The sequence below is a fragment of the Neomonachus schauinslandi genome, chromosome 8 (assembly GCF_002201575.2).
Source record: "Neomonachus schauinslandi chromosome 8, ASM220157v2, whole genome shotgun sequence".
Taxonomy (NCBI): Eukaryota; Metazoa; Chordata; class Mammalia; order Carnivora; family Phocidae; genus Neomonachus; species Neomonachus schauinslandi.
Window position 1 is genome coordinate 74,691,038 of NC_058410.1, and position 25,818 is coordinate 74,716,855.

The window sequence follows — 25,818 nt, forward strand, 5'->3', positions numbered from 1 at the left end:
TCTCCGGCGGAGGTGAGTGGGGCCCTTAGGCTTGGCGACGGGAATGGGACTCTCCAGTCCGTAGGGGTTCGGCCTACCGATGGGCTGCGGGTAGGCTAGCGGGCAGGCTAGCGGACTGACCCACGGACCGCGCGCGGAACACACCCGCCCCTGCGCCTTCAGAGCGGGCCCGAGGGTCTCATGCTGGGTGTTCTGGTCCAGAGGCCTGGAGCGGGGGGTGGTGGCTCAGGGTTGAGAGCCGGGAAACGTGCGGCCATTTGGGGCCTGGAAAGAAAGCGGAACAAGCAAGCGGTTGATAATTGAATGGAGGGAAGGGGGATGCTCTCAACTTTTTTAGAGTGGTCACTGTTTGGGCTTGTAAGCTTTGAATAAAAGCGTTCGCCCACTCATTGAACGTAGGTTTAGGACCGAAAACGCTTTGAAGGGTGGAAGCATTTTTTCTTTTTTAAAAGATTTTCTGGATTTAACACCACTGGTTTACGCCCTTATGAATAATCATGATATATTACCGAATGGTCAGTTTTTAACAAAGTGTATTCATGCTTGTGAAAGAGATTTGATCACTTTGGACCAAACTAAATAAGCTTGCTGAATACCAGTTTTTTCTAGCTGGGCAAAAGCAAAAATTTTTCACCATTTCCTTTAACTTTTGTTCATTGAAGCAATGAAAGAAAATGAAGAAAACAAGATAGGACTGCTGCTCATCTCTGGGCTAATTGGGAATGGGACTGACCCAAGAATTGAATAAACAGTACATACAACTGAGGTTGGAAACCCCAAGTTCCACTTAAAATTGGAGTATCCCAGAGAAGGAAGTACTAGTGGGCTAGGGGCCAGTTAAAGGTAAAAAGATGTTACTTTCAGAGCTTAATTTAGAAGGGTGTCCTGATCCTCCCTTATGAAAATAGAAAAATCCACTATTAGGAGGTCTGGGCGGTCTTAGGAGGCTGTTGTCCTTTGCTTTTCCTTTGGGTGTATGTCTCTGTGGTGTGGGAGGAATAACAAAAGAACCAACAGATTTCCCAGATATTTTGGATATGTAGTCCCAGTCCATCTGACAGTATGACCTTAGGCCCCAGTCTGTCACCAGCTACCCATGTAAATTTAGGTTATTTAACTGAGGCCCAAGCTTAAGTTTTTCCATTTGTGAAATGAGGTAATCTTTGATTGTGTAGCAGTCTGTGAATCTATGTGTGGAATCTTCATTTTAGTTGAGAGTGGACCATTTTAAGTTCACCCTGTGTTCAGGAATAGCCCTGGAGCCAAAATGAGAGATGAGTTGGGGTAATCTGCCATCTGCCCTGGAGTGGATGATGCAAGTTGGGCAGGATCTTGTAGGTAATGCCTACCACCAGGACTTATTGTACCATTCTTTTCTTTTCTTTTTTTTTTAAAGATTTTATTTATTTATTTGACAGAGAGAGACACAGCGAGAGAGGGAACACAAGCAGGGGGAGTGGGAGAGGGAGCAGGCTTCCCGCCGAGCAGGGAGCCTGATGCGGGGCTTGATCCCAGGACCCTGAGATGATAACCTGAGCCAAAGGCAGACGCTTAACGACTGAGCCACCCAGGCGCCCCTGTACCATTCTTTTCTTTCTCAAACATTCTTTGTTGGGGTTCAGAACGAGGCAGACCTGTTAGTTTAAGGTGGCAGTTTTTGAAGCAAATGGTCCTTGAAAGATTTCTTATGCTTGAAAAATATTCCTTAATTTTGTAGACATGGATTTAGATGCTATTAGAGAATACTCAGCATTACATGCCAAACCCAATGGACTCGTTCTTCAATATGGGACCGCTGGCTTTCGAACAAAAGCAGAACATCTTGATCATGTCATGTTTCGCATGGGATTATTAGCTGTCCTGAGGTCAAAACAGACAAAGTCTACAATAGGAGTCATGGTAACGGCATCACACAATCCTGAGGTAATGCCTTTAGTGCTCTTATAAAGCAAACCTTTATTTACAAGAACACATCTTAGTGTCTGAGCAGTTTGACCCCAAGTACAAATTCTAATTCTAGGAATGTGCCTACTCGGTATGTGCCTTTGGATTTGAAATGGCTTTTTCTTAAAGATTAATTTATTTTAGAGAGAGACTAGAGAGTGCATGTGAGGGAAAGGGCAGAGGGAGAGGGAGAATCCCAAGCAGACTGATCACTGAATGTGGAGCCAGACACCAGGCTGGATCCACAAGCCTAAGACTACACACAACCCGAGCTGAAATCAAGAGTCAGACACTTACCTGACTGAGCCACCCAGGCGCCCCTGAAATGGCTTTTTCTTGATGAGTGGTCATTTAGCTCATGACTGTAGAGGGTGTGGAGAGAATGAAATTGAGAGTCATTTCTTGGACTGTGTCCATATTAGAGAAATAACAGAATGTCCTTCCAAGTTAGTTGTATTGAGACAGAATAAGTAACAAAAAGTATTACTTGTGTTAATTTGGTAGAGATTAGAGAGATTGAAGCCAAGGTGGGGAGAAGGGCAAACATTTGAAAAGATTTAGTGCATTTTGAAAATTTTTTAGACTGGTTTTCTTTTCTTTTTTATTTTAAAGATTTTATTCATCTGAGAGAGAGAGAGAGAGCCCACAAGCGAGAGAGCACAAGCAGGGGGAGCAGCAGAGGGAGAGGGAGAAGCAGACTCCGCACTGAGCAGGGAGCCCGATGTGGGCCTTGATCTCAGGACCCTGAGATCGTGACCTGAGCCGAAGGCAGCCACTTAACTGACTGAACCACCCAGCCACCCCTAGACCCGTTTTTTGTAGTTAGGGAATATTAGGGAAGAGTTTCCTGTTCTGAATGAACAGCCAAACAGGTGGCTCCACGTATACAAAAGTGAGCTTTGGGCAGATTATTGATGAGGCCTGATGATTCTAGTGTTTTGAGAATTACTTCTTTTTTTTAAAGATATATTTATTTATTTTAGAGCGAGAGAGTGTGCGAGCCAGGGAGAGGCAGAGAGAGAGGGAGAGAGATTCTCAGGCAGACTCCCTGCTGAGCGCAGGGCCTGATGTGGGGCTTGATCCTGATCCTATGACCCTGACATCATGACCTGAGCCAAAACCAAGAGTTGGACCCTCAACCAACTGAGCCACCCAGGCGCCCCCAATTTTTTTAAGCAAAGTATTCTTTTTGACGCAGTTTAACTGTTTTATTATGTATTGCCTATAGCTCACTAATATGTGGTTTGAATAACATGCCTCTGTTTGATTGCAAGAGCATGAGACTTTTGCCTTTGTAGCTAAATTAGCAGCAAGTTAAAGCTGTGTAGGTCTGTGAAGGATTATAACCTCCTCTTCCCCCCACACAAGAGAACATAGCTTGTCCAGCTTGTAAATGTGGATCATTATTATAAATGTGTAAGTGTCTGAATGTCTAAATCACCACAATTAATGACTTGTGGGCTGAAGCCTGTATTTATTGCTAGTTCTAGAAGTACTTCTTAAAACAATACTGAACTCTTTCCTTCAGTTGACATTCACTCTGAACTACACTTTATTTCTTCCCCAAAATTTGAGCAGAACAGAATTGGGAGTCAGTTTTCAGCTTTTGTCACCCGCTGGTTGATATATTGGCCAGTATGTTCTTAAAGAGTCCAGAGTCATAGTGAGGAGGATCTCTCGGTGCCTTCATTCTACTCCATTCGTGCCCTGGTCATGTAATTGATGGTGAATGCACAGATGACAGCCTTTTTAAAAAACTAGTGTAGCATAGTGGCTGGTGGGTTTAAGAGTCATGTAGACTTGATGTTTTAATACCAGCACTGACACTGTATGAACATAAGCAGATTACTTGCTACGAATCTGTTTTTTTTTCAAAGTAAGATTGGAATAAAAATAGGATTATTAGTAGGATTGATGTTTGTTATGAGGATTTATATAAAACACCTAGTCCAGTGCCTGGCATTCCATACGGTCACAGGTAAAGCCACTCAGCCATCAGTGTCTTTTTTAGGGGAAAACAGCTTGAGTTTACTTCCTCAACTCACCCTTGTGAATATGCACAGATGGCTTATTGTTCGCTTTTCTTTTAAGGAAGACAATGGGGTAAAGTTGGTTGATCCTTTGGGTGAAATGTTGGCACCGTCCTGGGAGGAACATGCTACCTGTTTGGCAAATGCTGAGGAACACGAGATGCCGAGAATGTTGATGGACATCAGTGTGAAAGCAGCCGTGAATCTGCAACAAGATGCCTTCGTAGTGATTGGTAGAGATACCAGGTGACCATCAGAGTTACTGGTGAAAGCAGCTTTGGGAACTGGACCTAAACGATTGCATTAGTTTTAGTACCCATGATAAATTGAAAAAATTAAGTGGAACTGAGAGGCTCCTCCACCTACCTGGCCTTTTTATTTTTGATAGGATGGAGGAGGTAATCCGCTCCTGCATCTTAGGTTTTGGAGTCTGAACCCCAACTCTAACACTGTATGACTGGGTAGGTTACTTAACCTTTGGAGCTTCCATATGCCCATCTATAAACTGTTGATATTAAAGCCCAACTCAGGGCTTTTGTGAGGATTACATGAGATAATGTATGCAAAATACCTATTTCCTGACCCGAGAGAAGTACTTAACATATGTCTCCCACCCCTTTACTTCTGTAGATTTACTATTTTCTTCTATAAAGTAAGAACATGTGATTGTAATTCAATATTTATAGAGATTTACCTCATAATCTACATTATTGTTGGTTCATATATTTATATTATTTTCCCATGCTGGAGTTCACTGGAAAACATTAACAATATATTATTTCACATACAGTAATTCCCCCTGCCCCTTATCTGCAGGGGATACATTCCAAGACCCCCAGTGGATGCCTGAAACCATGGATAGTACTGAACTCTCTATATACCATGTTTTTCTCTATACATACATAATTATGATAAAGATTAATTTTTAAAGATTTTACTTATTTATTTGAGAGAGAGAGCACGAATGGGGGGAGGAGCAGGGGGCAGGGAGAGATAGAAGCCCAGGCAGACTCTGCGCCCAGCGCTGAGCCTAAAGTGGGGCTTGATCTCAGGACCCCGAGATCATGACCTGAGCCAAAATCAAGAGTTCAGATGCTTAACATTGAGCCACCCAGGTGCCCCTATGATAAAGATTAATATATAAGTTAAACACAGTAGGAGATCAACAATAAATAATAATAAAGTGGAACAATTGTAACAACATACTATAATAAAGTTATGTGAATGTAGTCTCTCTCTCAAAATATCTTACTGTACTGTACTCCTCCTTCTCTTGTGATGATGTGAGATGATAAAATACCTGTGTGAGAGAGGATATGAGGTGAATGTAGGCATTGTGATGTAGTGTTAGGCTCCTGTTGACCTGACAGTATGTCAGAAGGTGGATCATCTGCTTCTGGACTACAGTTGACCTCAGGTAACTGAAACCATGGCCAGCGAAACCGTGGACAAGAGGGGGGGCTACTTGTCATATTTGGCAGCTTTTGCCTTCCTTTACAAAAAGATATTATTGTAAAATGTTAGATTAAAAGTGTACTTTGAAACACTAGCATTCTCTTTACTGTAAGATTTCATTTTAGCCAGAGATTCTTTCTAAAGGAAATTTCTAGTCATAGTCTTAATGATAGGACATTAGGACAATGGTGTTTTATCCTTAATGTGTTACCAGAGAGACTTCTAAATACCATTGATTGTGGATTTATAAGTATCAGAAGTAGCCTAGTGACTTATGTTCTGAAACAAATTATTATCCTACAGTAAGGCCATCCCACATGTAATTGCCTCTTACCAATTAACTAGTTTAAATGATATAAAACATCATTTTCTACAAGGCAGTTATAATGATCTACTTTATTTTCAGATAGATAATTTGTTCTGACTTTTTCAAATGAAAAATAGGTTCTGTATCCTTGGTGGTTTAATACCCAGTACTGCATTATGCAAAGTGTTTGCATTCAGTATTTATTGCTACTATTTTTAGGTAGTGTATATGTTGTTACAGTCAAACTTGAAAAGGTTTTTGGGTATGATGTAGTTAGTGTATTTTTATATTTATTTTCTAAATTCATTTAAAAGCCAAACTCTTTCCAAGAAATGTATTGTGAAAGGCTGCTGGAAAATGCTTATACTCTACCTCTTATCTCTGCAGTTTTCAGACTTTACAGGTTTTAGTTCAAATACAGTGAACCTATTATCCTGGAATTTGTAGCATTTGCTTTCAGAACTAGCAACTCTTGGTTTCAGAATGGGATGTGTTATTTTCTTCCTTTTCTTTTCTAGGCCTAGCAGCAAGAAACTTTCACAGTCTGTAATAGATGGTGTGACTGTTTTAGAAGGTCAATTCCATGGTATGTAGCTATCCTGAGTTGTAAATTAAACTTTAAAAAACTTAAATAACTTTTAAGAAAGTTGTAAAAATAGTACCATTTATTTTAAAAGAGTTTGAAAGTACAGATAAAATAACTTTTTAAAAAATGAACGGGGCACCTGGGTGGCTCAGTCAGTTAAGCGTCAGACTCTTGTTTTCAGCTCAGGCCAGGATCTCATGGGTCCTGGGATAGAGCCGCTTACTGGGCTCCACACTCAGTGAGGAGTCTGTTTAAAGATTCTCTTCCTCTGCCCTTCCCCCCATTTGCACGAGCATACGCTCTCTCTACCTCTTTCTCTCTCAAATAAATCTTTTTTTTTTTTAAGGTTTTATTTATTTGACAGAGAGAGACACAGAGAGGGAACACAAGCAGGGGGAGTGGGAGAGGGAGAAGCAGGCTTCCCGCTGAGCAGGGAGCCCGATGCGGGGCTCGATCGATCCCAGGACCCTGGGATCATGACCCGAGCCGAAGGCAGACACTTAATGACTGAGCCACCCAGGCGCCCCAAATAAATAAATCTTTAAAAAAAAAAATGAACTGGGTATAAAATACTAGCTTTTTAAATTTAAACAGTTAAAAATTTTTTCTGGGTGTGCATATTTTGGTTTAGCTATAGGAGATTATATGTAAGAAATACTGATCTTAACTTTCTTTACTTTAGTAAGGCCAAATTTCCTGAAATAAAAACCTTTGAAGTTAACTTGAAGATGTTCATTCTGGGGAGCTTTTGTCAATATCATGTATTCCCAAATAGCTGATCACATGTGGAATCAGCTGTTACCTATCAAATAGTGGTGGAAAATGTCTTTGGCCTGCTTATAATCTGATTTTAAGTTTTGACAGGTAGTTTTTCCTATTTTATCAGATGAAGAATTACATGACAGAAAATGGAGACTAGAATCCTCCTCTCACATCAGTCATGCCCCTTGTGAATGCAGTGACTCCATTTTGCTTGGAGGTGAATTTCCCTAGTATCTCCCTAGTTTCTCATTTTAAAGACTTCTTTAACCTCCTTTCCAGCTCCTCTGTGCTCGTCCTTCAGAGTTAATTTAGCCTCTTCCAGGAGCTTACTTCTCTGCTCTTCAACTCATTACTTAGCCCACTGCAGGCAAAGTCTCCGTCCTTGCCCCTTCGGTGAAGTGTCTCTCTCAACACTCACCTGAATTCTAATTGCCAAATCCAATGGCTGTTATAAAGTGGGGATTCTCAGCCTGGGGCCTAGGGCTCCCTGGGAAATGTGTGGTTAAGCTGCAGGGACCTGGTTGATCTCTTGGTAACAGTGTGCAGAGTGTTACCAACCAGCACACGCACTTTTCTAGGGAGAAGAGTTACTGCTTTCGTTAGATACTCAGAGGGATCTGTGACATAAAAATAACTTTCAGAATTTATATTTTGAAGTTTTTATTTCAGTTGCTGTCTTGATAGCTTTCACACTGTGACCTCTTCCTTTCTTTCTTGAAGCTTCTACTTCCTTGGCCACTCATTCTTATTGGTCTTCTGTATGGGTTCACTCTCTTCATATGGGTGTTCCTTATTTCTCTCTTTGATTCTGCTTGATTTTTGAATGATCATCTTTACTGCCAAAGCTCCAGCTATGTATAGTTTAATTTTTTATTTATTAGTTCATCAAACTTTTTTTTTTTTGAAAGATTTTATTTATTTATTTAACAGAGAAAGACACAGCGAGAGAAGGAACACAAGCAGGGGGAGTGGGAGAGGGAGAAGCAGGCTTCCGGCTGAGCAGGGAGCCCGATGCGGGGCTCGATCCCAGGACCCTGGGATCATGACCTGAGCCGAAGGCAGACACTTAACGACTGAGCCACCCAGGCGCCCCCATCAAACATTTTTGACTGCCTTCTATACACAACCCTCCAGGGAGTCTATTTCATGCCGCTCACAACTTAAAGTAAGAAACCCATTTTGTATCATGATGTGTGTATATGTACTTGTGTGTGTAACTGACACAAAAGTATCAGTAAATAATACCCACACTGCATGACGTGCATTCATCTGTTTTATTTAAAAAAAAATGCAGAAATGCTGGTTGTGTCTTACTAAGTGGATTCCATGATTCCTGATGGGCTCAGGTCTGCAATTTGTAAGCACTAGTCTGAGAGGTCTCCATTTAGGTGATCTGCCCTTACTCCAGCTTCACCTGGCTTAAAACTATTGTTTATACTATCCTCAGAATGCTTCACCTTTTGCACTGTCATTCTAGCTCTAGAACCATCACTGTTCTAATGTTTTAATCTAGAAAAATATGAAAGTAATTTTTTTTTTTTTTTTGGACCTTTCCGTCATTTCTCTCTTCAGCTTAGCGTACTTGAGGAAATGAAAGGTTAATGTAGCCACAGCATAGGGAGAATGGGGGAAGCTAGTAGATAAGGTTAGGGAAGTAAGCATGAGCCATATCATCCCGAGGTTGTAGTAAAGATTTGGGTTTTATTTCAAATGCACAGGAGCTCCATGGAAGGGTTTTATACATGGAAGTGTGATCACATATCCATTTTAAGTCAGTCACTCTGGGTTTTCAGTCTGACTTTTGTGTAGAGAGGAAGTTTGTAAGGAAAAGAGACGGTATAGCAGTTCATGCAAGAGTGATGATAGCGAGAGAAGTGGAGAAGTTTGAAATTAGTAGTGACTTCAAAGGATTTTGTGATACATGATGAGGCTAGAGCTGTGAAGAATGGCTTCTAGGTTTCTGGGTTGATCGGTGGAACAGATGAGTAACTATATAATAGTTATTTTTTATTAAGTAAAAATTTATTGAGTGAATGTTTATTTGCTAATGTTGATATTGGTCACAAAATCCTTTTGTTCCGTCCTTGAGTAAGTCTTTTGGAATATTGTTTTCCTCTCCTTATACACCTCCATTAAACTAGGTTAAGTGCTGATCCACTTTGAGCTCCTCCCTCTCCTTCGATCCGATCCTTGTATCAGAGCCATGGTTGCCTTCATAACATACCATTTCCGCTGGATACCTGCAGGGCTCAGTAGCTTAAATGACTTTTAACTCTTGTGCTGGACTTTGAAGACCTCTGATGGATTTCGTTACAGAATATTTATTGGATATTGGTCATCTCTGCTATTTCTCCTGTTTCTTGTTCTTGCTTTTGGTGCTTTTCTTGTGTGGTTTGCTCTTTTTGACTATAAGCTGTTTATTTTTCTTGGGAAATTATTTGTGGGACATTTTTGAGGTTTATGGTGAAGGCCTATTTCTGTGGCAGAGTTTGGTTATTGCTTTTGCTGGGTGCCTGGGGGTGCTACCTGATGGGTGGATGACAAGTTTCTTGATGGAGTTCTTCTGGACCCCTGTGGTTACGTGATTTGGGCTAGAAATCCAGGGGAGGCCTGTGCTTCTGGTGACAGCTCTTCAGGGATGGGTTATCTCCTGCTCTTCTTGATGTCAAGACAAATCTCCTAGGAGTGGGCACTTGGAGCTAATTCACTTCTGACTCAGCCTTGCACTGAAGAATAGTTCTTTGAGGCTTCAGCTTCATGAGGGGCTGGTCTTCTACTGGGTTTCCTTCCCATCTTAAGTCAGCAAGGACTTTTTTTGCACCAAAAGCAGTAGGTTAATTTCTGCTGTAGAGGAATGCCCTCAAAGCCAAACTGGCTTCCCAGAGCTCAAATTTTGGAGTTCTCTCTTCACAGAGGTTTTGGCCTTAGTCCTCTGTAACTTGTTGGCACAGCAATGCTTTTTTTTTTTTTTTCTTTTTTATATGAGAGAGAGAGACACAGCGAGAGAGGGAACACAAGCAGAGGGAGTGGAGGAGGGAGAAGCAGGCTTCCTGCGGAGCAGGGAGCCCGATGCGGGGCTCGATCCCAGGATCCTGGGATCATGACCTAAGCCGAAGGCAGACGCTTAACCATCTGAGCCACCCAGGTGCCCCCAGCAATGCTTTTTTAAAAGTGATTTTTCTTTTATCTAGCATTTTTGGTTGTTTTCAGGAGTACGGTTCATCTGAATTAAATAGTTGGCAGTGTTGTTGGAAATAGAACTCAGTTATTATTTTTCTATATTCTCTTTTTATGTTACCTATCCATATTAAATGTGTGTTTTTTTCTAACACTACCAAACAATTAACTTAATTCTCTGACATTATCTACCTAGAGATAGGGTCAGATCCCACAGGTAAAGGGCTCAGTGCCATGTCTCCTCCCCTCCCCCCATTTCAGAATCCAGTCACCTGAGCTTCTGACGACCGCCTCCTTGGTTTGATTAATGTGCTAAAGTGCTCACAGAACTCAGAGAAACATTTCACTTACCAGATTACTGGTTTATGATAAAGGATAGAACTCAGGAGCAGCCAGCGGGAAGAGCTGCACAGGGCAAGGTATGCAGGAAGGGGCATGGAGCTCCCATGCTCTCTGTCTGGGCAGCCACTCTCCCCAGTCTGCACACATTTACCAACCCAAACCCCATCCTTTTGGGTTTTTATGGAGGCTTCATTACATAGGCACGATCAATTAAGTGATTGGCCATTGCTATTTGAACACAATCTCTAGTCCTTTTCTCTCCCTGGAGTGGCAGGGGGCCCAGGAATAAGAGAGGAGAGGTCTGAAAGTTTCAACTCTTTAATCACATGGTTGGTTTCCCTGGCAACCAACCTGGCCCTATCCTAGCGTGCTCTAGGAGCTTTCCTTGTCATCTCATTAGCATAACAAAAGACAATTCCTTGCTCTCATCGCTTAGAAATTCTAAGGGTTAGAAGCCCTGCCAGGAATGGAGACAAAGACGAAATCTCTATTTCTTATTATAAATCACAACATCATAATGTAACAGTTAGTTGTAATGATTTCAGTGGATATTTATGCATATTTCTGAATAGTTTGGAAGTTAGCATTTTAGTTTTCTGAGATGTCTTTTTTTTAAGGAAGATCTGTCAAATTCGTATGGTATGAATCCATTTAAACTTTTTTTTTGTTTATTAAGAAATGTGACAAATTGCGGGGCGCCTGGGTGGCTCAGTCGTTAAGCGTCTGCCTTCGGCTCAGGTCATGATCCCAGCGTCCTGGGATCGAGCCCCGCATCGGGCTCCCTGCTCGGCGGGGAGCCTGCTTCTCCCTCTGCCACTCCCCCTGCTTGTGTTCCCTCTCTCGCTGTGACTCTCTCTGTCAAATAAATAAATAAAATCTTAAAAAAAAAAAAAAAAATAGATAAAAAAAAAAAAAAAAAAAGAAATGTGACAAATTGCGTTTTGTATTTCTCTGACAGATTACGGCTTGTTAACAACGCCCCAGCTACACTACATGGTGTACTGTCGAAATACCAGCGGCCAATATGGAAAGGCAACCATAGAAGGTTATTATGAGAAACTCTCTAAGGCCTTTATGGAGCTTACCAAACAGGTGAAAAGCTCTTGAACACGGTTAGAGTTTAAGCAAATGAGTAACATCAGTTGAATAATTTATCTTAATTAGGTAGTTTATCACTCCTTGTTTTTCCAAAAATGCGGTGTATTTCCTTTTTCTTTCTAGGGCTCCACAAGGTTTGACCCTTGTATCTTGCTAAATATCTGTTGGCATTTACTTGGCAAGGCACGTAGTACATTCTGAGATAATTGGGAGAGAAAACATGGGGTTCTTGTGGTTTCCTATTCATTCAGATGAATTTTCTCATAGGGTTAATGTTAGGTGCTATTGGCGTGATGCTTGAAGTGTCTACTGCTGAGAAAGATTATCTCCTGAGTAGATTAGCGTCTTAAACCTGGTTGAGATTTGGGGGGTATAATTAATTTGACCAACAGATATTGAATGCATGTTGTTAACCAAAACAAAGCCCTTGTTCTCATAGAATTTATATTCTGAAGGGAGGATGGGCCAGAGAGGAGACTGACAAGGAAAAACCCAGACATGCCCAGGGGTGTTATATGCTGTGAAGAGAATGACAGGCGTCATTCTGCTCATCCATCTATATACTTATTCCCACATTTGAATGCCTGTCATGTAATATAGGCTGTAGTATTATTTTGAAGGGACCCTGCTTAACTGAGGCTAAATTTTGACAAAGCTCCATTTCCATAAGTTATTCAATCAGTGAAACTGCTCTAGTGTCAGTGTTCAAAAAAACAAGTTTTTAAAGGTTTTGAAATTTTACTTCGGTTTTCTACAATTTTCACCTGAATGTGTGTACCCTTTTGTTTCCCAGGTTAAAATAGATGAGTTAACTGAAACAATGGAAGATGTTTACATATGCCTATATTTGCTTTATGCTTCACTCTTTTATACCTTGACATTTTTCTCCCATGTGTGTTTTCCTTTGAAGGCTTTCTGCAGTGGAGATGAATATAGATCACTTAAGGTGGACTGCGCAAACGGCATAGGGGCCCTGAAGCTGAGAGAAATGGAACACTACATTTCCCAGGGTCTGGCAGTTCAGCTGTTTAATGATGGAACCAAAGGGAAACTCAACCATTTATGTGGGGCTGACTTTGTGAAAAGTCATCAGAAGCCTCCACAGGGTATGTAGACAATTTGTTTTTAGAGCTCTTTGAAACCAATCTTATTTCCAGACAGAGTGGCCGAGTTGAGTCATGCAGCTAGTCCTGGCGCTGCTGCTTGAGACATCTGGGCGTCTCCTCACTTGTCAGTGCCATTTAGAACATGGTCGACTCTCTGCCGTAAGTCACACGACTCCTACCGTGTGGGGGTGGGGGGAAGCAAAATCAGAAATTGGTGTTTTAGGGCTGTGAATCTCAAACGGTAGCGTGCATGAGAATCACCTGGAGGGCTTATTAGCACAGATTCCTGGGTCTACTCTAGAGTTTCTGATTCTGTAGGTCTAGGGTAGGATTTAGGTATGATAAGAACTTGCATTTCTCAAGTACCCAGCCTTCCTTAATGGTGCTGGTCTCCTGGGACCACACTTTGAGAATCATTGATCTAAAGGACAGCAATAGTAAGTAGCATTTTTCACCTTATCTGAATTAGACACACTATGGAAAGGGAATGCAACTCTGCTTAATTATAATTGTCTGCAAAAATCACTATTTTCTACAGTTGGTATATTAGGAGGAAAACTTCTATAGACTGTAGTTGTAGTAAGAGGTGTTCTATATTTAACTGCATTACAGATACTAAATTGTTAGCGGGTGGGCCACGCTTGGCTTGCAGATGTGTTTTGTTTGGTCTGCTGTGTGTAATTGTCGCCATTTAAAAACTCCGTGATTTTACTTAAATATTAGAAACTCTGGCTTCTTTTTACCAAAATCAGAAAATGTCCCTTCTCACATGGCAGTAATCAGCTGCTGTGGAGTGGCTCCTGCCCACTTCAGACAGGACATGCATTCTGCAGAACTCCACAGACCTCATCCAGTCACCTCTCTCATTTATATGGTCCTGCCTCACTGTAGTAAGCGTTTAAATTTTTAGTTGAATCAACCAGTTTGAACTCCTTTTTATTGAATTGCTTGTTTTGACCTTTACTGACAGTTTGGTTCTGTCCATTCACTAAATGTTGAGCTCTTCCTCTCCCTTGCTGTAGGCACTGGTAAGGAGAACAAAGGCAAGAGAAAGGTAGCTAAAATTAATCTCTTTACAACTTGTAGCCCACTAATACCTGAGACATGCAGAGTGTGACATACCTCAAGGAACTTATGGCTGCCTTCATGTTGATGTTCTAAAAGCAACCTTATCTTGACAATAACCAGACCTCCAAGGTCCTGTAAACCTCACTTTCAGCATGGAGAAATTCCTTAGAAACTTATTTCTAATCACTCCCCCTCTCAAACTTAAAAGTATATAATCAGTCACTCCTCACAATCACAGCGCAGCTCTTTCTGGTATGGGTCCTGTCCCCTGCTATAATAAAAGCACATTTTTGTACTTTAAAATGTCTCAAGAATTCTTTCTTGACTCATGCACTGGCGGCCCCACATCCCAGAGCTACCGTATGAACAAAAGCATAGGCCCTCTCACTTTCCTGAAGCTTGTGTTATGCCCCTTAGTCAACCTTATGTTCATATTCCTCACGGAAGTCTCATGTTGGATTTGTCCACCCGCTGCTGTCATGGCTAAGGAACAGCAGAATTTTCTAATAAGTTTGACATGACAGTTGCTGAGGTTTTGTTAGCTTTATGCAAATTACACAAGCCATATTTCTCTCACAGTTTATAATTCTTCGCTCTTAGTTACCAATGTTTCTTGTTACTGATGGTGTGAACAAATAAAAATCATTTCTATTAGAATTAAAGCACATACCTCATCTATTGCTGATTATTATTATTTTTTTAAAGATTTTATTTATTTGAGAGAGAGAGAGTGATAGAGATAGCGAAAGAGATCACAAGCGGGGAGGAGAGGGAGAAGCAGGCTCCCGCTGAGCAGAGAGCCTGATGCGGGGTTCGATCCCAGGACCCTGGGATCATGACCTGAACTGAAGGCAGACACTTAACCAACTGAGCCACCCAGGCGCCCCTATTGCTGATTACTTTTTATATGTAAAGGACGTCATAGTACTAGGTCAGTTGCATTCACAAGTATCTGTAGCTTTCAAAAAACTATATGGGAACCTGTCTTGCCAAACCAACTGGCTTATAAAACAGAATTTTATTTTAATATTACATCAAGTTTCAGCATAGAATTATTTTCCAGTTAGCTGTGAAAGTATTTACCCTGTAAAAACAACCAATAAACCTTTATACTATTTAAAGATTAAGACATTGGCTTTTATTTGGAAGGATAATTTTTTAAGTACCACAAGGCCAGTTATGATCATACTTTAGTGAAATATTTTTCCCGTGTAACTAATGTAAGAGAAAAAACTTTTATATGGAGGTTTATTCCCATTTCTATGACTGAAATGCATTTTAAAATTCTGTCTGCTAGGAATGGAAATGAAGTCTAATGAAAGATGCTGTTCCTTTGATGGAGATGCAGACAGAATTGTTTATTACTACCTTGATGTAGATGGTCACTTTCATCTCATAGATGGAGACAAGATAGCAACACTAATTAGCAGTTTCCTTAAAGAGCTCCTGTTGGAGGTATGGTGGGGTTATCGACTGCCCTTTAAAACAAGACTTACTGGTGACTAACAGGCATTTGAATGTCCCAGAGGCACTATTCTTACAGAGTTCCTTACCTTTGTGGCCAGAAAATACAAGAAGATACGGTAATTTTAGTCATTTCAACATGGGGCAGTTGGAACCTGAAGGTAGTATTCTTTTCTTCCTTATACTGGCAGAGTTTGTGATTTGAAGCTTTATGAAGTTGTGGTTTCTTCATAACTGACACTTTAATGAGAATTCCCATTATCAGTCCCAAAGCCTCAAGTTTAAACAGAAAATCTCATCCTCTGAGAGCTGTATATACTGTGTTATAATATGCTTAATAATGTGAGAGGTGTATTCTGTTTTGCTCTTTTGGAAATCCTAGGCCAGCTATACGTATAGAACGTAATGAGAAGTAATTATTATAATATTGGGAAAGATATACTTTGAGAATTCAGTTAAATACTTTTTAATGCTCAAAAGTATTTTAGCTTTTTTTTCTGGCATTCATGTAAATTTTCACTTTAGGCATTTATTGCATAAACTAAGACACAGCTGACCTGGGCGATGATTTTGTCATCCTTTAGAACTCTCATTATATGTTTGCTTTTGTAGTTAGTGTCATTACTTTTGATGGCCAGGCAATTATCATTATTTTTATCTAGATTGGAGAAAGTTTGAATATTGGTGTTGTACAAACTGCGTATGCAAATGGAAGTTCAACACGATATCTTGAAGAAGTTATGAAGGTATTGAACCATTTCAATTTTCTGGTAGCTTCTTAATATATTCTAAGATATTTCTGTGAGGAAAACAATGCCCTCATATAAGTGAATAGGTTGTAATACATGAAACTGAGCTGTTACCCATTTAAGGGTAAGTAGAAATCAAAAATAGGAAAAAAATATTGTCCCTGATGTGAAAAGAGAGATTCTCCCCCCTCTCTTTTTTTAGAGCATTTCTTTTAGAAAACTTATAAATTCTTTCTCTGCCTTCTTTATAATGAATGTAAATCTTTTTAAAGGCTAAGCCAAGTTTTATAGCTCGGGAATGTTTTCCATAAGGGTCTGGAGTCCCCTCATTGAAATGTGAACTTAAGGGAAGATAGCACCCCTGTCTTCCAGGCTCCTGAGAGTTTCTGTTAGTTAGAGCTTGGAGCCAGCCACTTATCTGCTTGTTATAGAGATATGAGAGGTTTTATTATTCTTTTGGTAAGGACTAAACACTGCCACCACAGTTATCAGGCACATTTAAGACAAAGTGTGTGACAAATGGTCCTGTGAAGTCTTCTTGAGAAGTGGGCCTATTCAGTAGGCATAGGGACTGTTGCTTTGGGGTTTCACAGTGGGGGAGACAGACTGGGCTCAACTCCTAATACAACAAGGAAAAGTGGAGATTTTGGAGCCAAGGAGCAAGGGTGGAGGGGGTTGGCAGATGGAAAATTACAGAGTAGTCATCAGGGGTCAGGGAGGATTCTGGCTAAATCTACCTGAACTCCTGAACTACCTGAAGGCTGCGTGATTAGATATTACCTGGGAGATGGTACAGCGTAAGGACTTTGATCAGTTGTCGAAGGTAGGACATTCTTGCTGAGGTTGGACTCTGGGAGACGCGCCCATGGATAGGACCTGTTCAGGCTCACAGGGCAAGTTTGGAGTGAGGATGGAATTTGTTACTAGTTTTGTATCTTATTATTTCCCCCAACATCCCCCAGATGACTGACCATCCTCTATACCACATCACCTGCTCTAAGAGTGAGTTAGAGGGTCCATGGCCAAAATTAGATCTTTGTCTTTCTCTTTTTCTCACTAGCTAGTGTATTGTTTTCCAACTTTTGTGTATCCCTTTTCAGATTGCTGCATTTTACTAGTTTTTGTTGCCTTTTCATTCTTTTTTAAGCAAGAATGGCAAAGTCAAATTCTTGTAGAATAGGTGAGGTGAATAAGTACAGCAGGGGTGTAAGGACTAGGAACAGTGCCCACCAGGCCCACTGCTGTCTCCTTTAGTCAGATTCTTCAAGAGAAGCTGAAAATCTGAATTTTTGTGTGAACCTCCTACTTTTTTAGTCTTGGCAATTGATGCAAAATTCCAAAGAAATAGGTAGGCAAAATAAAACACATCAGGAGGCTGCTAGTTTGTGACCTAAGTATAAGGTTGCAGTAAACACACTCGGCACTCCATCTGGCCTAGTGGCCCGCTGTTCATGAGGATTATTCTCAGTACTTGGGTTATCGTTTTAGTATTTTCTCATGTTCTGTCTTAAAAATTTTTTGTAGGTAAGATACCCTGTTTAAGAAACTGAATCCACCAGAAACTGTTAATCATCAACCCATTCTCCTAGGGGTGGATGAAGTATTTTGAGCTCTAGCCTTTCCTGAGGTCTTTTAAATCCAGTCAGATGCTGATCTGACTTGATCTTGGTCTCCTCTCTAGTTTTGCCGCTCTCAGTCTTAACCACTCTTCTCGTTCAGATCTCTCCAAGACTTGGGCTGCCCAGTGTTGCTAGTCTTACCACTATAATTTCTTAATGGGATTAGTCCTAGAAACCTCCTAACCCATCTCTTTGACCCTTCTAAAGCAGGGGATAGCAAACGGGCCTGTGCACCAAATCCAGTCTGCCACGTGTTTATGGTTTTATTGGAACACAACCATGCGCATTTGTTGCCATATCAGCTGTGGTTGCTTTTACGCTAGTGGCAGAAGTGAGCCATTGTGATATGGTCTCTATCGTATGGTCTGTACAGCCTAAAATATTTATCATCTGGCCTTTTGTAGTAAAAGCTTGCAGACCCCTACTGTAAGCCATTCTCCACACTGTAGCTAACTGAGCTTTCTACAATTAGATCATGTCACTCCCCCACTTGGAATCTTTCATTATCTCATCAGGGGACACTCTCTCTCTCTCTCTCTCTTTTTCCTTGGCTGTGGGCTTCTGTAGTGCCTTCTCTCCCCCATACTGATACCACTTTGTATTTTAATTGCTTGTCTTCCTCACTAGCTAGCTCCAGGAGGTTTGTTCCCTATTGTGTCCTTGGGAGAGTAGGTACATAATAAATATCTGCCCATTGAATAACTGCTGTTATGTTTCTTTAAATATACGTTATAGGTGCCTGTCTATTGTACTAAAACTGGTGTAAAACATTTGCACCACAAGGCTCAAGAGTTTGACATTGGAGTTTATTTTGAAGCAAATGGGCATGGCACGGTAAGTTCTTTTAATCAGCTACAACCGGCTTTAGCTGGACGTTTTTTAATGATGGGAGTTCTGTATCTGGATGGTAATAGGTTATAGCCCCCTTTTTTTAAATGATCTGGTATGATGGTAGAATAAGATCATTTGGTTAACGTACTGTATTCTTATGTGTTGTGAAACTGGTTGTCTTTTAGATTGATCATGATCTTGGAGTATGAAGAGATGATTCTCAGTTTCTTAAAAAAATATGCAGTTCTTTTTTTACAAGCAGATCATCTATATATTGTTTAAAATCTTTTCTCTGAACGGGCCGCAGGTGGTACAAGGAAAGTTCAGTAGCTGTGGTGAATTGAAGTGTTGGAACGCTTGAGAATTAAGTTATGAACAACTAGAAATGAATGTAATTAGCAATAAGCATATAAAATTTTTAGGGGGCTTTCTATAGGTAGAATGTTTAAAAAGTTTGAGATATAGTTCACATACCTTAAAATTCACCATTTTGAAGTATATTATGTAGCTTTCAGTATGTTCATAAGGTTGATTTTTTTTTTAAAACATTTTTATATCTCACCTCATTTCATAAATGGATTGGAGGTGGCCAACAAAAAATATTAACTAGGTCAGATTATTTTCCTCATTAATTCTGAGCTGGCTTCTAGAGGCCTTGAACGCAAGAAAAATAAGTTCTTAGGAAATGCAGTTAAAATATAACTTCAGTAATCTAATTAATGCAGAGATTGATAAATGATTTTGAAGGGCAGATAGTAAATATTCTAGTCTTTGGGCCATAAGGTCGCTGTTGCTGGTGTAGGGTGAGTGAGTGGGTATGGCCGTATTCCGGCAAAAACTGACCAGTGTATTTTAGTTTACCAACAAACATCTATTTCATCAAGTGCTGACTGTAGTATTGAGCCTTGGAAGGCACTAAAATCATGGGCAAAGAATTTTAAAATGACAGGAATCCTGAGGAACATGATGTATATAATATCCATGGTACTATTTGCCATAACGTGATAAATACGATGAACCTCTTTCTACTTTTACCTAGCTTATATCCTTAAAATTTTTAGGATAAGAAAACTGCCTGCTTATGTTGAATTATATATTCTTCCAAGTAAAATGGACACAGATAGGCTTCAAGAATCTGGTTGCACAGGACAGATGGAGCTGGCCGAGGGGCAGACATAATGAATTCATCATGTACTTTGCCTCTGCCAGGGTGGTACTTTCTTTGTAATCTTAGCTTTTGATAACCAGTTTCAAAATTTATAAATGAATCCTTCCTCCCCCCGTAATATCTTTTGGGTTCTGATTTGATCTTAATTTCATTCATTCGAAGGCTGCTGTTATCTTTCCCCTCAGTTTTTCCAGATTCACTGTGAGTTTCAAAAGTGGTTTAGCTAGGATGCCTGGGGCATGGATAGTGGTTTGTGACTTTGTGTTTTATGCTTTCATTACAGGTACTGTTTAGTAAAGCTGCTGAAACAAAGATAAAACTAGCAAAAGAATTAGAAGATAAGAAAAGGGAAGCTGCTAAGATGCTTGAAAATGTTATTGACTTGTTTAACCAGGTCAGAGCTGGTGGGGTGGCAGGCTCTTGGTTACTTTTACGTTATTCAGAAGGTAGAATAGTATGTGGGGGGAAAGGGGAGAGGGAGAAGCGACTCCCAGGGAGCAGGGAGCCCGATCCCAGGACCTGCAATCATGACCTGAGCCGAAGTCAGATGCTTAACCGACTGAGCCACCCAGGCGCGCCTGAATAAAACATTAAAGTAGAAAAGTCCTGGCAGCCTCCTTGCCACAGTGGTATGTATATACAGTTGAGATTTACACTGAAATGCAGTGATAGAACATTGATGTGCTTCTTTGGCCCTACGTTTTATGATGAAAATTTTTAAGTATAATGAGTTGCTTCCACCTAGAGGCAAGATTCAGCTATTGAGTCTATATATGTATGTGTTGCATCGCTGAGATTGGGAGTCTACAATATGGCAATGGAAGAGCAAGCAAAGAGTGGGACCAGAAAAAGCGATGGAACTAATATTTGAGTATCTTGCACATACGAGGCACTTGACATACCTCGTTGTGTAATCCTTATAATACCACGGGGGGGGGTTATTATAATTCCCATTTCATAAATGAAAGAACAAAGGGCTCGGAGCTACTAAGTGAGGAGTAGGGATCTAACTTCAGGTGTGTCTTACACCACTTTACCATGCATGATGCCTTCCATTTTCATGGTAATAAAATCTCAAAAGGGATCTAGTTATAAAGGAAAATTTGAATCATAGAATGTTAATGCTGGAACCTTAAGAGTTAGCCAGTCTTATATATGTAATGAGGAAGATTAGAGGCAAGTTTCCCAAGAGCTAGTTTCAGTGTTCTTTAATTCATTATGGTCTTCCATTCCCTTTTTATTTCTCCATCCACTCCAGTTTAATAATCCCGTGTGGGGCCGGGAGGAAGCACAGGATACTGTGATTGGTTTTCTAAGAGCATTCTTAATTCCAAGCTTTGCTGGCGTTAAAGTACTTTCTTCCACTGTGTCTTGTAGGCAGCTGGTGATGCTATTTCTGACATGCTGGTGATTGAGGCAATCTTGATTCTGAAGGGCCTGACTGTACAGCAGTGGGATGCTCTTTATACGGATCTCCCAAACAGACAGCTCAAAGTTAAGGTGGGAGCGAGATTTTAAAATTACTTCTTTTCTGAAAATTAAAATATATTATCTCCAATCTCTATATGAAAGTAGTTCCTTTGTGTCATATTTCATTATGTACATATATTGCATAGAAAATGCCTTATATCATCTGTGTTTTGTCACATCTTAAAAATTATGGCATAACCATTTAATTGAGAAGTATTCACTTTACAAACTTTAAAGAAAAGGTGATACATATTATTATTTATAATGAAGATTTTTATTATGGAAAATTTAAAACACAGAAGTGTGGGGAGAACAAAATAATGAAACCCCCACGTGCTCAGCTTCAACAGATTTCAACTAATTTTGAAGCAATCCTGATAGCCTATCATTTCGAGTGAAAATATTTCCTTTGCATGATTATTGGTTCATACAGTACTTTCCTGGGGCTAGATGCTGCAAAGTAGGAGAGAATTTTTTTTAAAGGCATTTCATATAATGTTAATTGTTATCTATACAGATGTACGCCATTGTACAGAAAGATAATTAGAGGTAGTAAGGCCCAAGTTCACACAAATGGCTACTGATTGTTCAGATTAGTTTTTGGCATATTTAGGCAATTTTTATCATGACCCTCTTACATAACTGCCACTTTCCACTTTATAGAAATACTTAGGGTTATTTGATCAGTGACTTAAGGCCTACAGTACTTACTGGCCATTATTTTAGTGGTAACTATAAGACTGTGGAAATGGTATCTCTTTTTTGCTTGAGGTAATTCTTTAGATAAAAGAACCTGTATAACTGAAATTAACCTTGATTTTGTCAGAAATAAAAATCGTAAAAATTTTTTTTTAAAGATTTTCGAGTGTGAGCTCGTGAGTGGGTGGAGAGAGAGAATCTCAAGCGAACTCCACGCAGAGCGTGACGTGGGGCTGGATCTCACAACCCTGAGATCATGACCTGAGCTGAGACCAAGAGTCATAGGCGCCCCATGAAATTTTAATGCAGTTGCATTCTGTGCGTATTCTGGTTACCTTACTGTCTGACAGTGTTGCACTTGGGGGTACAGTAAGCTGAAATGTAGGTCTTACTATTAAAATGAAATGGCCACAGTCTTTTGGTAGGAATTGTGTTGAAGAGGTCAGGCTTCTGAAAGGAAGTGTAATAGTGACAAATACAAAATGTTTTGCATAGATTGCAGACAGGCAAGTTATTAGCACCACTGATGCTGAAAGACAAGTAGTTACACCTCCGGGACTACAGGAGGCCATCAATGACCTGGTGAAGAAGTACAAGCTTTCCCGAGCTTTTGTCCGGCCTTCTGGTACGGAAGATATAGTCCGAGTATATGCAGAAGCGGACTCGCAGGTAAGCTGGGGCAGTGCTATTGAAAAAATGTGCAGTGAGAGTCTGACAACATGGGTAGCGGGGGTGGTGGCAGGAGAGAAAAACTATTACTGATAATTAAGGGTTTAATGTCTGAGATTTGTTTATGCAGATTTTTAGGTTCATATTAATACTACAAAATTATTTTCATCAGTAGTTGAACAAAATTAGATGCACTTAGTTTATTTCCCCAAATATTTTTCTTTTGATTTACTCCAGACTTCCTGAAACTGCCCTATTTCTAGCTATGGCATGAATAACTAATAGAGACTTGGTTTGCCTTATGTGGCCTGAAGTGGATTATCCTTCTTTCCCCTCCTTTAAAAACATAATCCTGCTGCTTTATGAAAACAACCAGCTTTGAGATCCGTGTTTAAATTAACCGGTACCATCAGCCATGCTGATTGAAATTCATCTTTGTCTCTGGACTTTGAGAGAGAGACAGTGTGCACAAGTGGGGGGGGGAGGAGCAGAGGGTGAGGGACAAGCAGATTCCACACAGAGCTGGATGTGGGCCTCGATCTCAGGACCCCAAGATCATGACCTGAGTGGAAACCAAGAGTCCGATGCTCAGCTGACTGAGCCACCCAGGCACCCCTTTATCTCTGGACAAGACCTCATGGTCTGGATTTTTAAAATTTGCCCTCTTCACACACCGTCATCTTAAACCCTTGATAACAGGTAGTCAGAAGGAGGCATTTTATAAGGGAGCTGGTAGCTTTTTGGCAGAAGCTTAGGCCGTCCCAGAATATAGTGAATAAAAATCCCTGGTGGATGGGGAGAGGCCATCTGGGACCTGAATGGTTCCTTACTCTTAGGCCAGTTGTGGCCTTCCTTTTAAAGGAGTAGGTTTTACTGAATTATTCAGTTTGGGAATAATCAAATTAGATTGTAAAAATCAGTTAAGGGCTCACCTGCCTTAAATAAATGGAAAACTCAAATTCTTCTCAGAGTCTTGGAATTTGTTACTGAAAGATTCAAAAAAAAATTTTTCATTTGAATACGTTAGTGAAACAAAATCAAGAAGATCCTTCCCCTTCCCTCAGAGTTGATGCTAGTTCTCATCTAATCTCCTTTCATGTAATTTGCAGGAAAATGCGGATAGCCTCGCACATGCAGTGAGCCTGGCAGTATTTCAGCTGGCTGGAGGAGTTGGAGAAACACCCCGACCAGGTTTCTGAAGACAATTTTTTATGTTCATGAGAAACTGGATTTTTAAAAAGTTTTTTTACAAAATAGTACTGCCATTATGGTGACAGGTTCAAACACATTTGTAATCAAAACGTTTACAGTGCATCTTACTAGACTGCTTCTAGAACAGATTGTTTTTCTTAAACACTACCATAACTAATTGTTTAGAAGTAGGTAAGCCTTATTCTTGTTAAATTTAGTTTTTAAAAAGCGAAACTTACCGAATTTCAGTCTCACTAATGTAAAGTACCTGGGCTTCGCTATGTGATTCAGTCATTAACTTTCTAATACATGCAGGGAAAATTCATGAGGGCTGCTGGAAAAGTAAACCTTATTATCAGCTCCTTGGAGTGTCTTTTCCATCGCCGTTACCTAGCCATGCTTGCTGTTTTGCAGGATTCACCATTGTTGATACGAATGGGGAGGGTGGAAAAGACTTTATACAAACAATTTTTTTAGAATGATTCTTTATTAAATGACTTACCTCTTCGATGAACATCACCAGGAATTCAGAGGTGTGAGATGGAGACTGTGCATCTCTACTCCGTATGGAGGTTGAGATGCTCATGCTACATTTAGGAGGATGCATGGCCTGGGCTCCAGTTATTCTATACTCCTCTTAGTGAAGGCATGTGGGAGAAAACTAATGGTCATACCTTACCACGCCTCCGACAGAAAAGTGACGCCATTCTGATACTAGAATGTGGTCAGTAATAGAAGATCCCAACAAATCTAAATTAAACAAAGCCTGAAACCAATAGCAAAAAATGTGCAGTGTGTATTTTGCAGGTTTAAGACAATTCAGGACAGTAAAACAATGGACTATAGATGTATATATAGATCTCTCTCAGGCACCATAATCAATATGAGCCAACAATATTTAAACTTGATTCAGGCCACATTCAGACATTTTTGCTCTTATTTACAAATATTTAAATTAAATACAACCTGAAATGTGTTTTGTTACATACAAAAAAGAAAAAAAGAAACTATACAACTCAGAGCAATGTTTTAGTTTTAAATAATTACATTTACATCTAGTTAAATGGACCACTTGTAATGCCTCAAGTTTTTATCACCCCTTCCAGAAAATCTTTTTCTACCATCTCTTCTATTTTTTGCCTGGCTTTGCTGGAAAATGGTTTGTGGTTTTCCAGTTTCATGTCCTTGTTAGGGAAGGTGTTTGAGTAGAGGATGGGGCTCCCTGAGTGTCCTGCACACCGGCTGGTGACTTTGCTGTTGAAGACTTGGCTGAGCACATTGAAGAACGGCAGGAGCTGCTCGATACTGCGCACGGCGCAGATAGTGAGCAGCAAGTGCCCCGGCTCCCAACCCAACGTTCTCCCTGAGTTGTCTTCCTCCGGATTCTTCTGTAGAAAACACAAGGGGTTGTTATACAGATGAATACAGTCCATGAGAACATTTCAAAGGGTATAAACATCAGCAACAGTTAACAAATACTTAAGTCTCCATTCCAGACTTGATTAAACTCCTGCTTCTAACTGAAGCCTCTTCGTGCCAGTTATGAAGTGTGGGTAGAAGGGTCCAATGCTGTAGTCACATTTTCCAACTGGAATGCGTAAGTACGCTTCTTAGTGGAATTGGTTTTGGAGAGGGAGAGTCAAATATTAACAGTTTATGTTGTGCTTTGCATATACTCAAAAAGCTCCCAGATTTCTGGACTCCCGCTAAGGTGACCCAGGACTAAGTCACAAAGTAACCACAGAAGAAGGTTAGGAAGAGACAGCAGCCTTCTCCACATCACCACTAGTAAATCAGGTAGTTCCCTTCTAGCCAAATGGCTTAAGCTTGCCACAGTGTGGTAGCAGGCTTCCAAGTGAATAACTCAGTACGAGAGAAAGGAAAGGAGCACTCAGCAGAGACACTGCCATCTGCTTCTTGTGTTAAACAACACGGGGAGGAAAGCTGGACCTGGGGTCAAAATAACGGGGTGGGTGTCACGGCTCTATATTTACTCCCTGGGGGACATCCGTGGGCAAGATACAGAAAGGTTCCTCACTTTTAAAAAGTGGGGAAACGATCTATTTTCCAGCAGAGAAGTCAA

General features: G+C 40.4%; 2 protein-coding genes across 7 annotated transcripts in view; one reads left to right on the plus strand and one right to left on the minus strand.

Moving 5' to 3' along the window:
* Nucleotides 1-24,787, plus strand: PGM3 (phosphoglucomutase 3). 2 transcript variants are annotated; one of them, XM_044917620.1, is made up of 13 exons: nucleotides 1,323-1,338; nucleotides 1,718-1,923; nucleotides 4,036-4,220; nucleotides 6,255-6,322; nucleotides 11,562-11,695; nucleotides 12,612-12,807; nucleotides 15,173-15,330; nucleotides 16,002-16,085; nucleotides 18,443-18,541; nucleotides 19,990-20,100; nucleotides 21,084-21,206; nucleotides 22,371-22,544; nucleotides 23,654-24,787. In XM_044917620.1, the coding sequence occupies exons 2-13, from the start codon at nucleotides 1,720-1,722 to the stop codon at nucleotides 23,741-23,743; spliced, it is 1,626 nt and encodes a 541-aa protein (XP_044773555.1). In that variant the 5' UTR covers nucleotides 1,323-1,338; nucleotides 1,718-1,719; the 3' UTR covers nucleotides 23,744-24,787. The 2 variants fall into 2 exon arrangements, with proteins under 2 accessions (XP_021549335.1, XP_044773555.1); XM_021693660.2 differs by lacking the exons at nucleotides 1,323-1,338; nucleotides 1,718-1,923 and adding an exon at nucleotides 1-12.
* The window catches only part of DOP1A (DOP1 leucine zipper like protein A), a 78,089-nt gene continuing 76,784 nt past the window's right edge, over nucleotides 24,514-25,818 (minus strand). For all 5 annotated transcript variants that reach the window (XM_044917618.1, XM_044917615.1, XM_044917616.1 and 2 more), the window contains one exon: nucleotides 24,514-25,123. In XM_044917618.1, coding sequence (XP_044773553.1) covers nucleotides 24,818-25,123 — 306 coding nt within the window. In that variant the 3' untranslated portion in view covers nucleotides 24,514-24,817. The remainder of the gene's footprint in view (nucleotides 25,124-25,818) is intronic.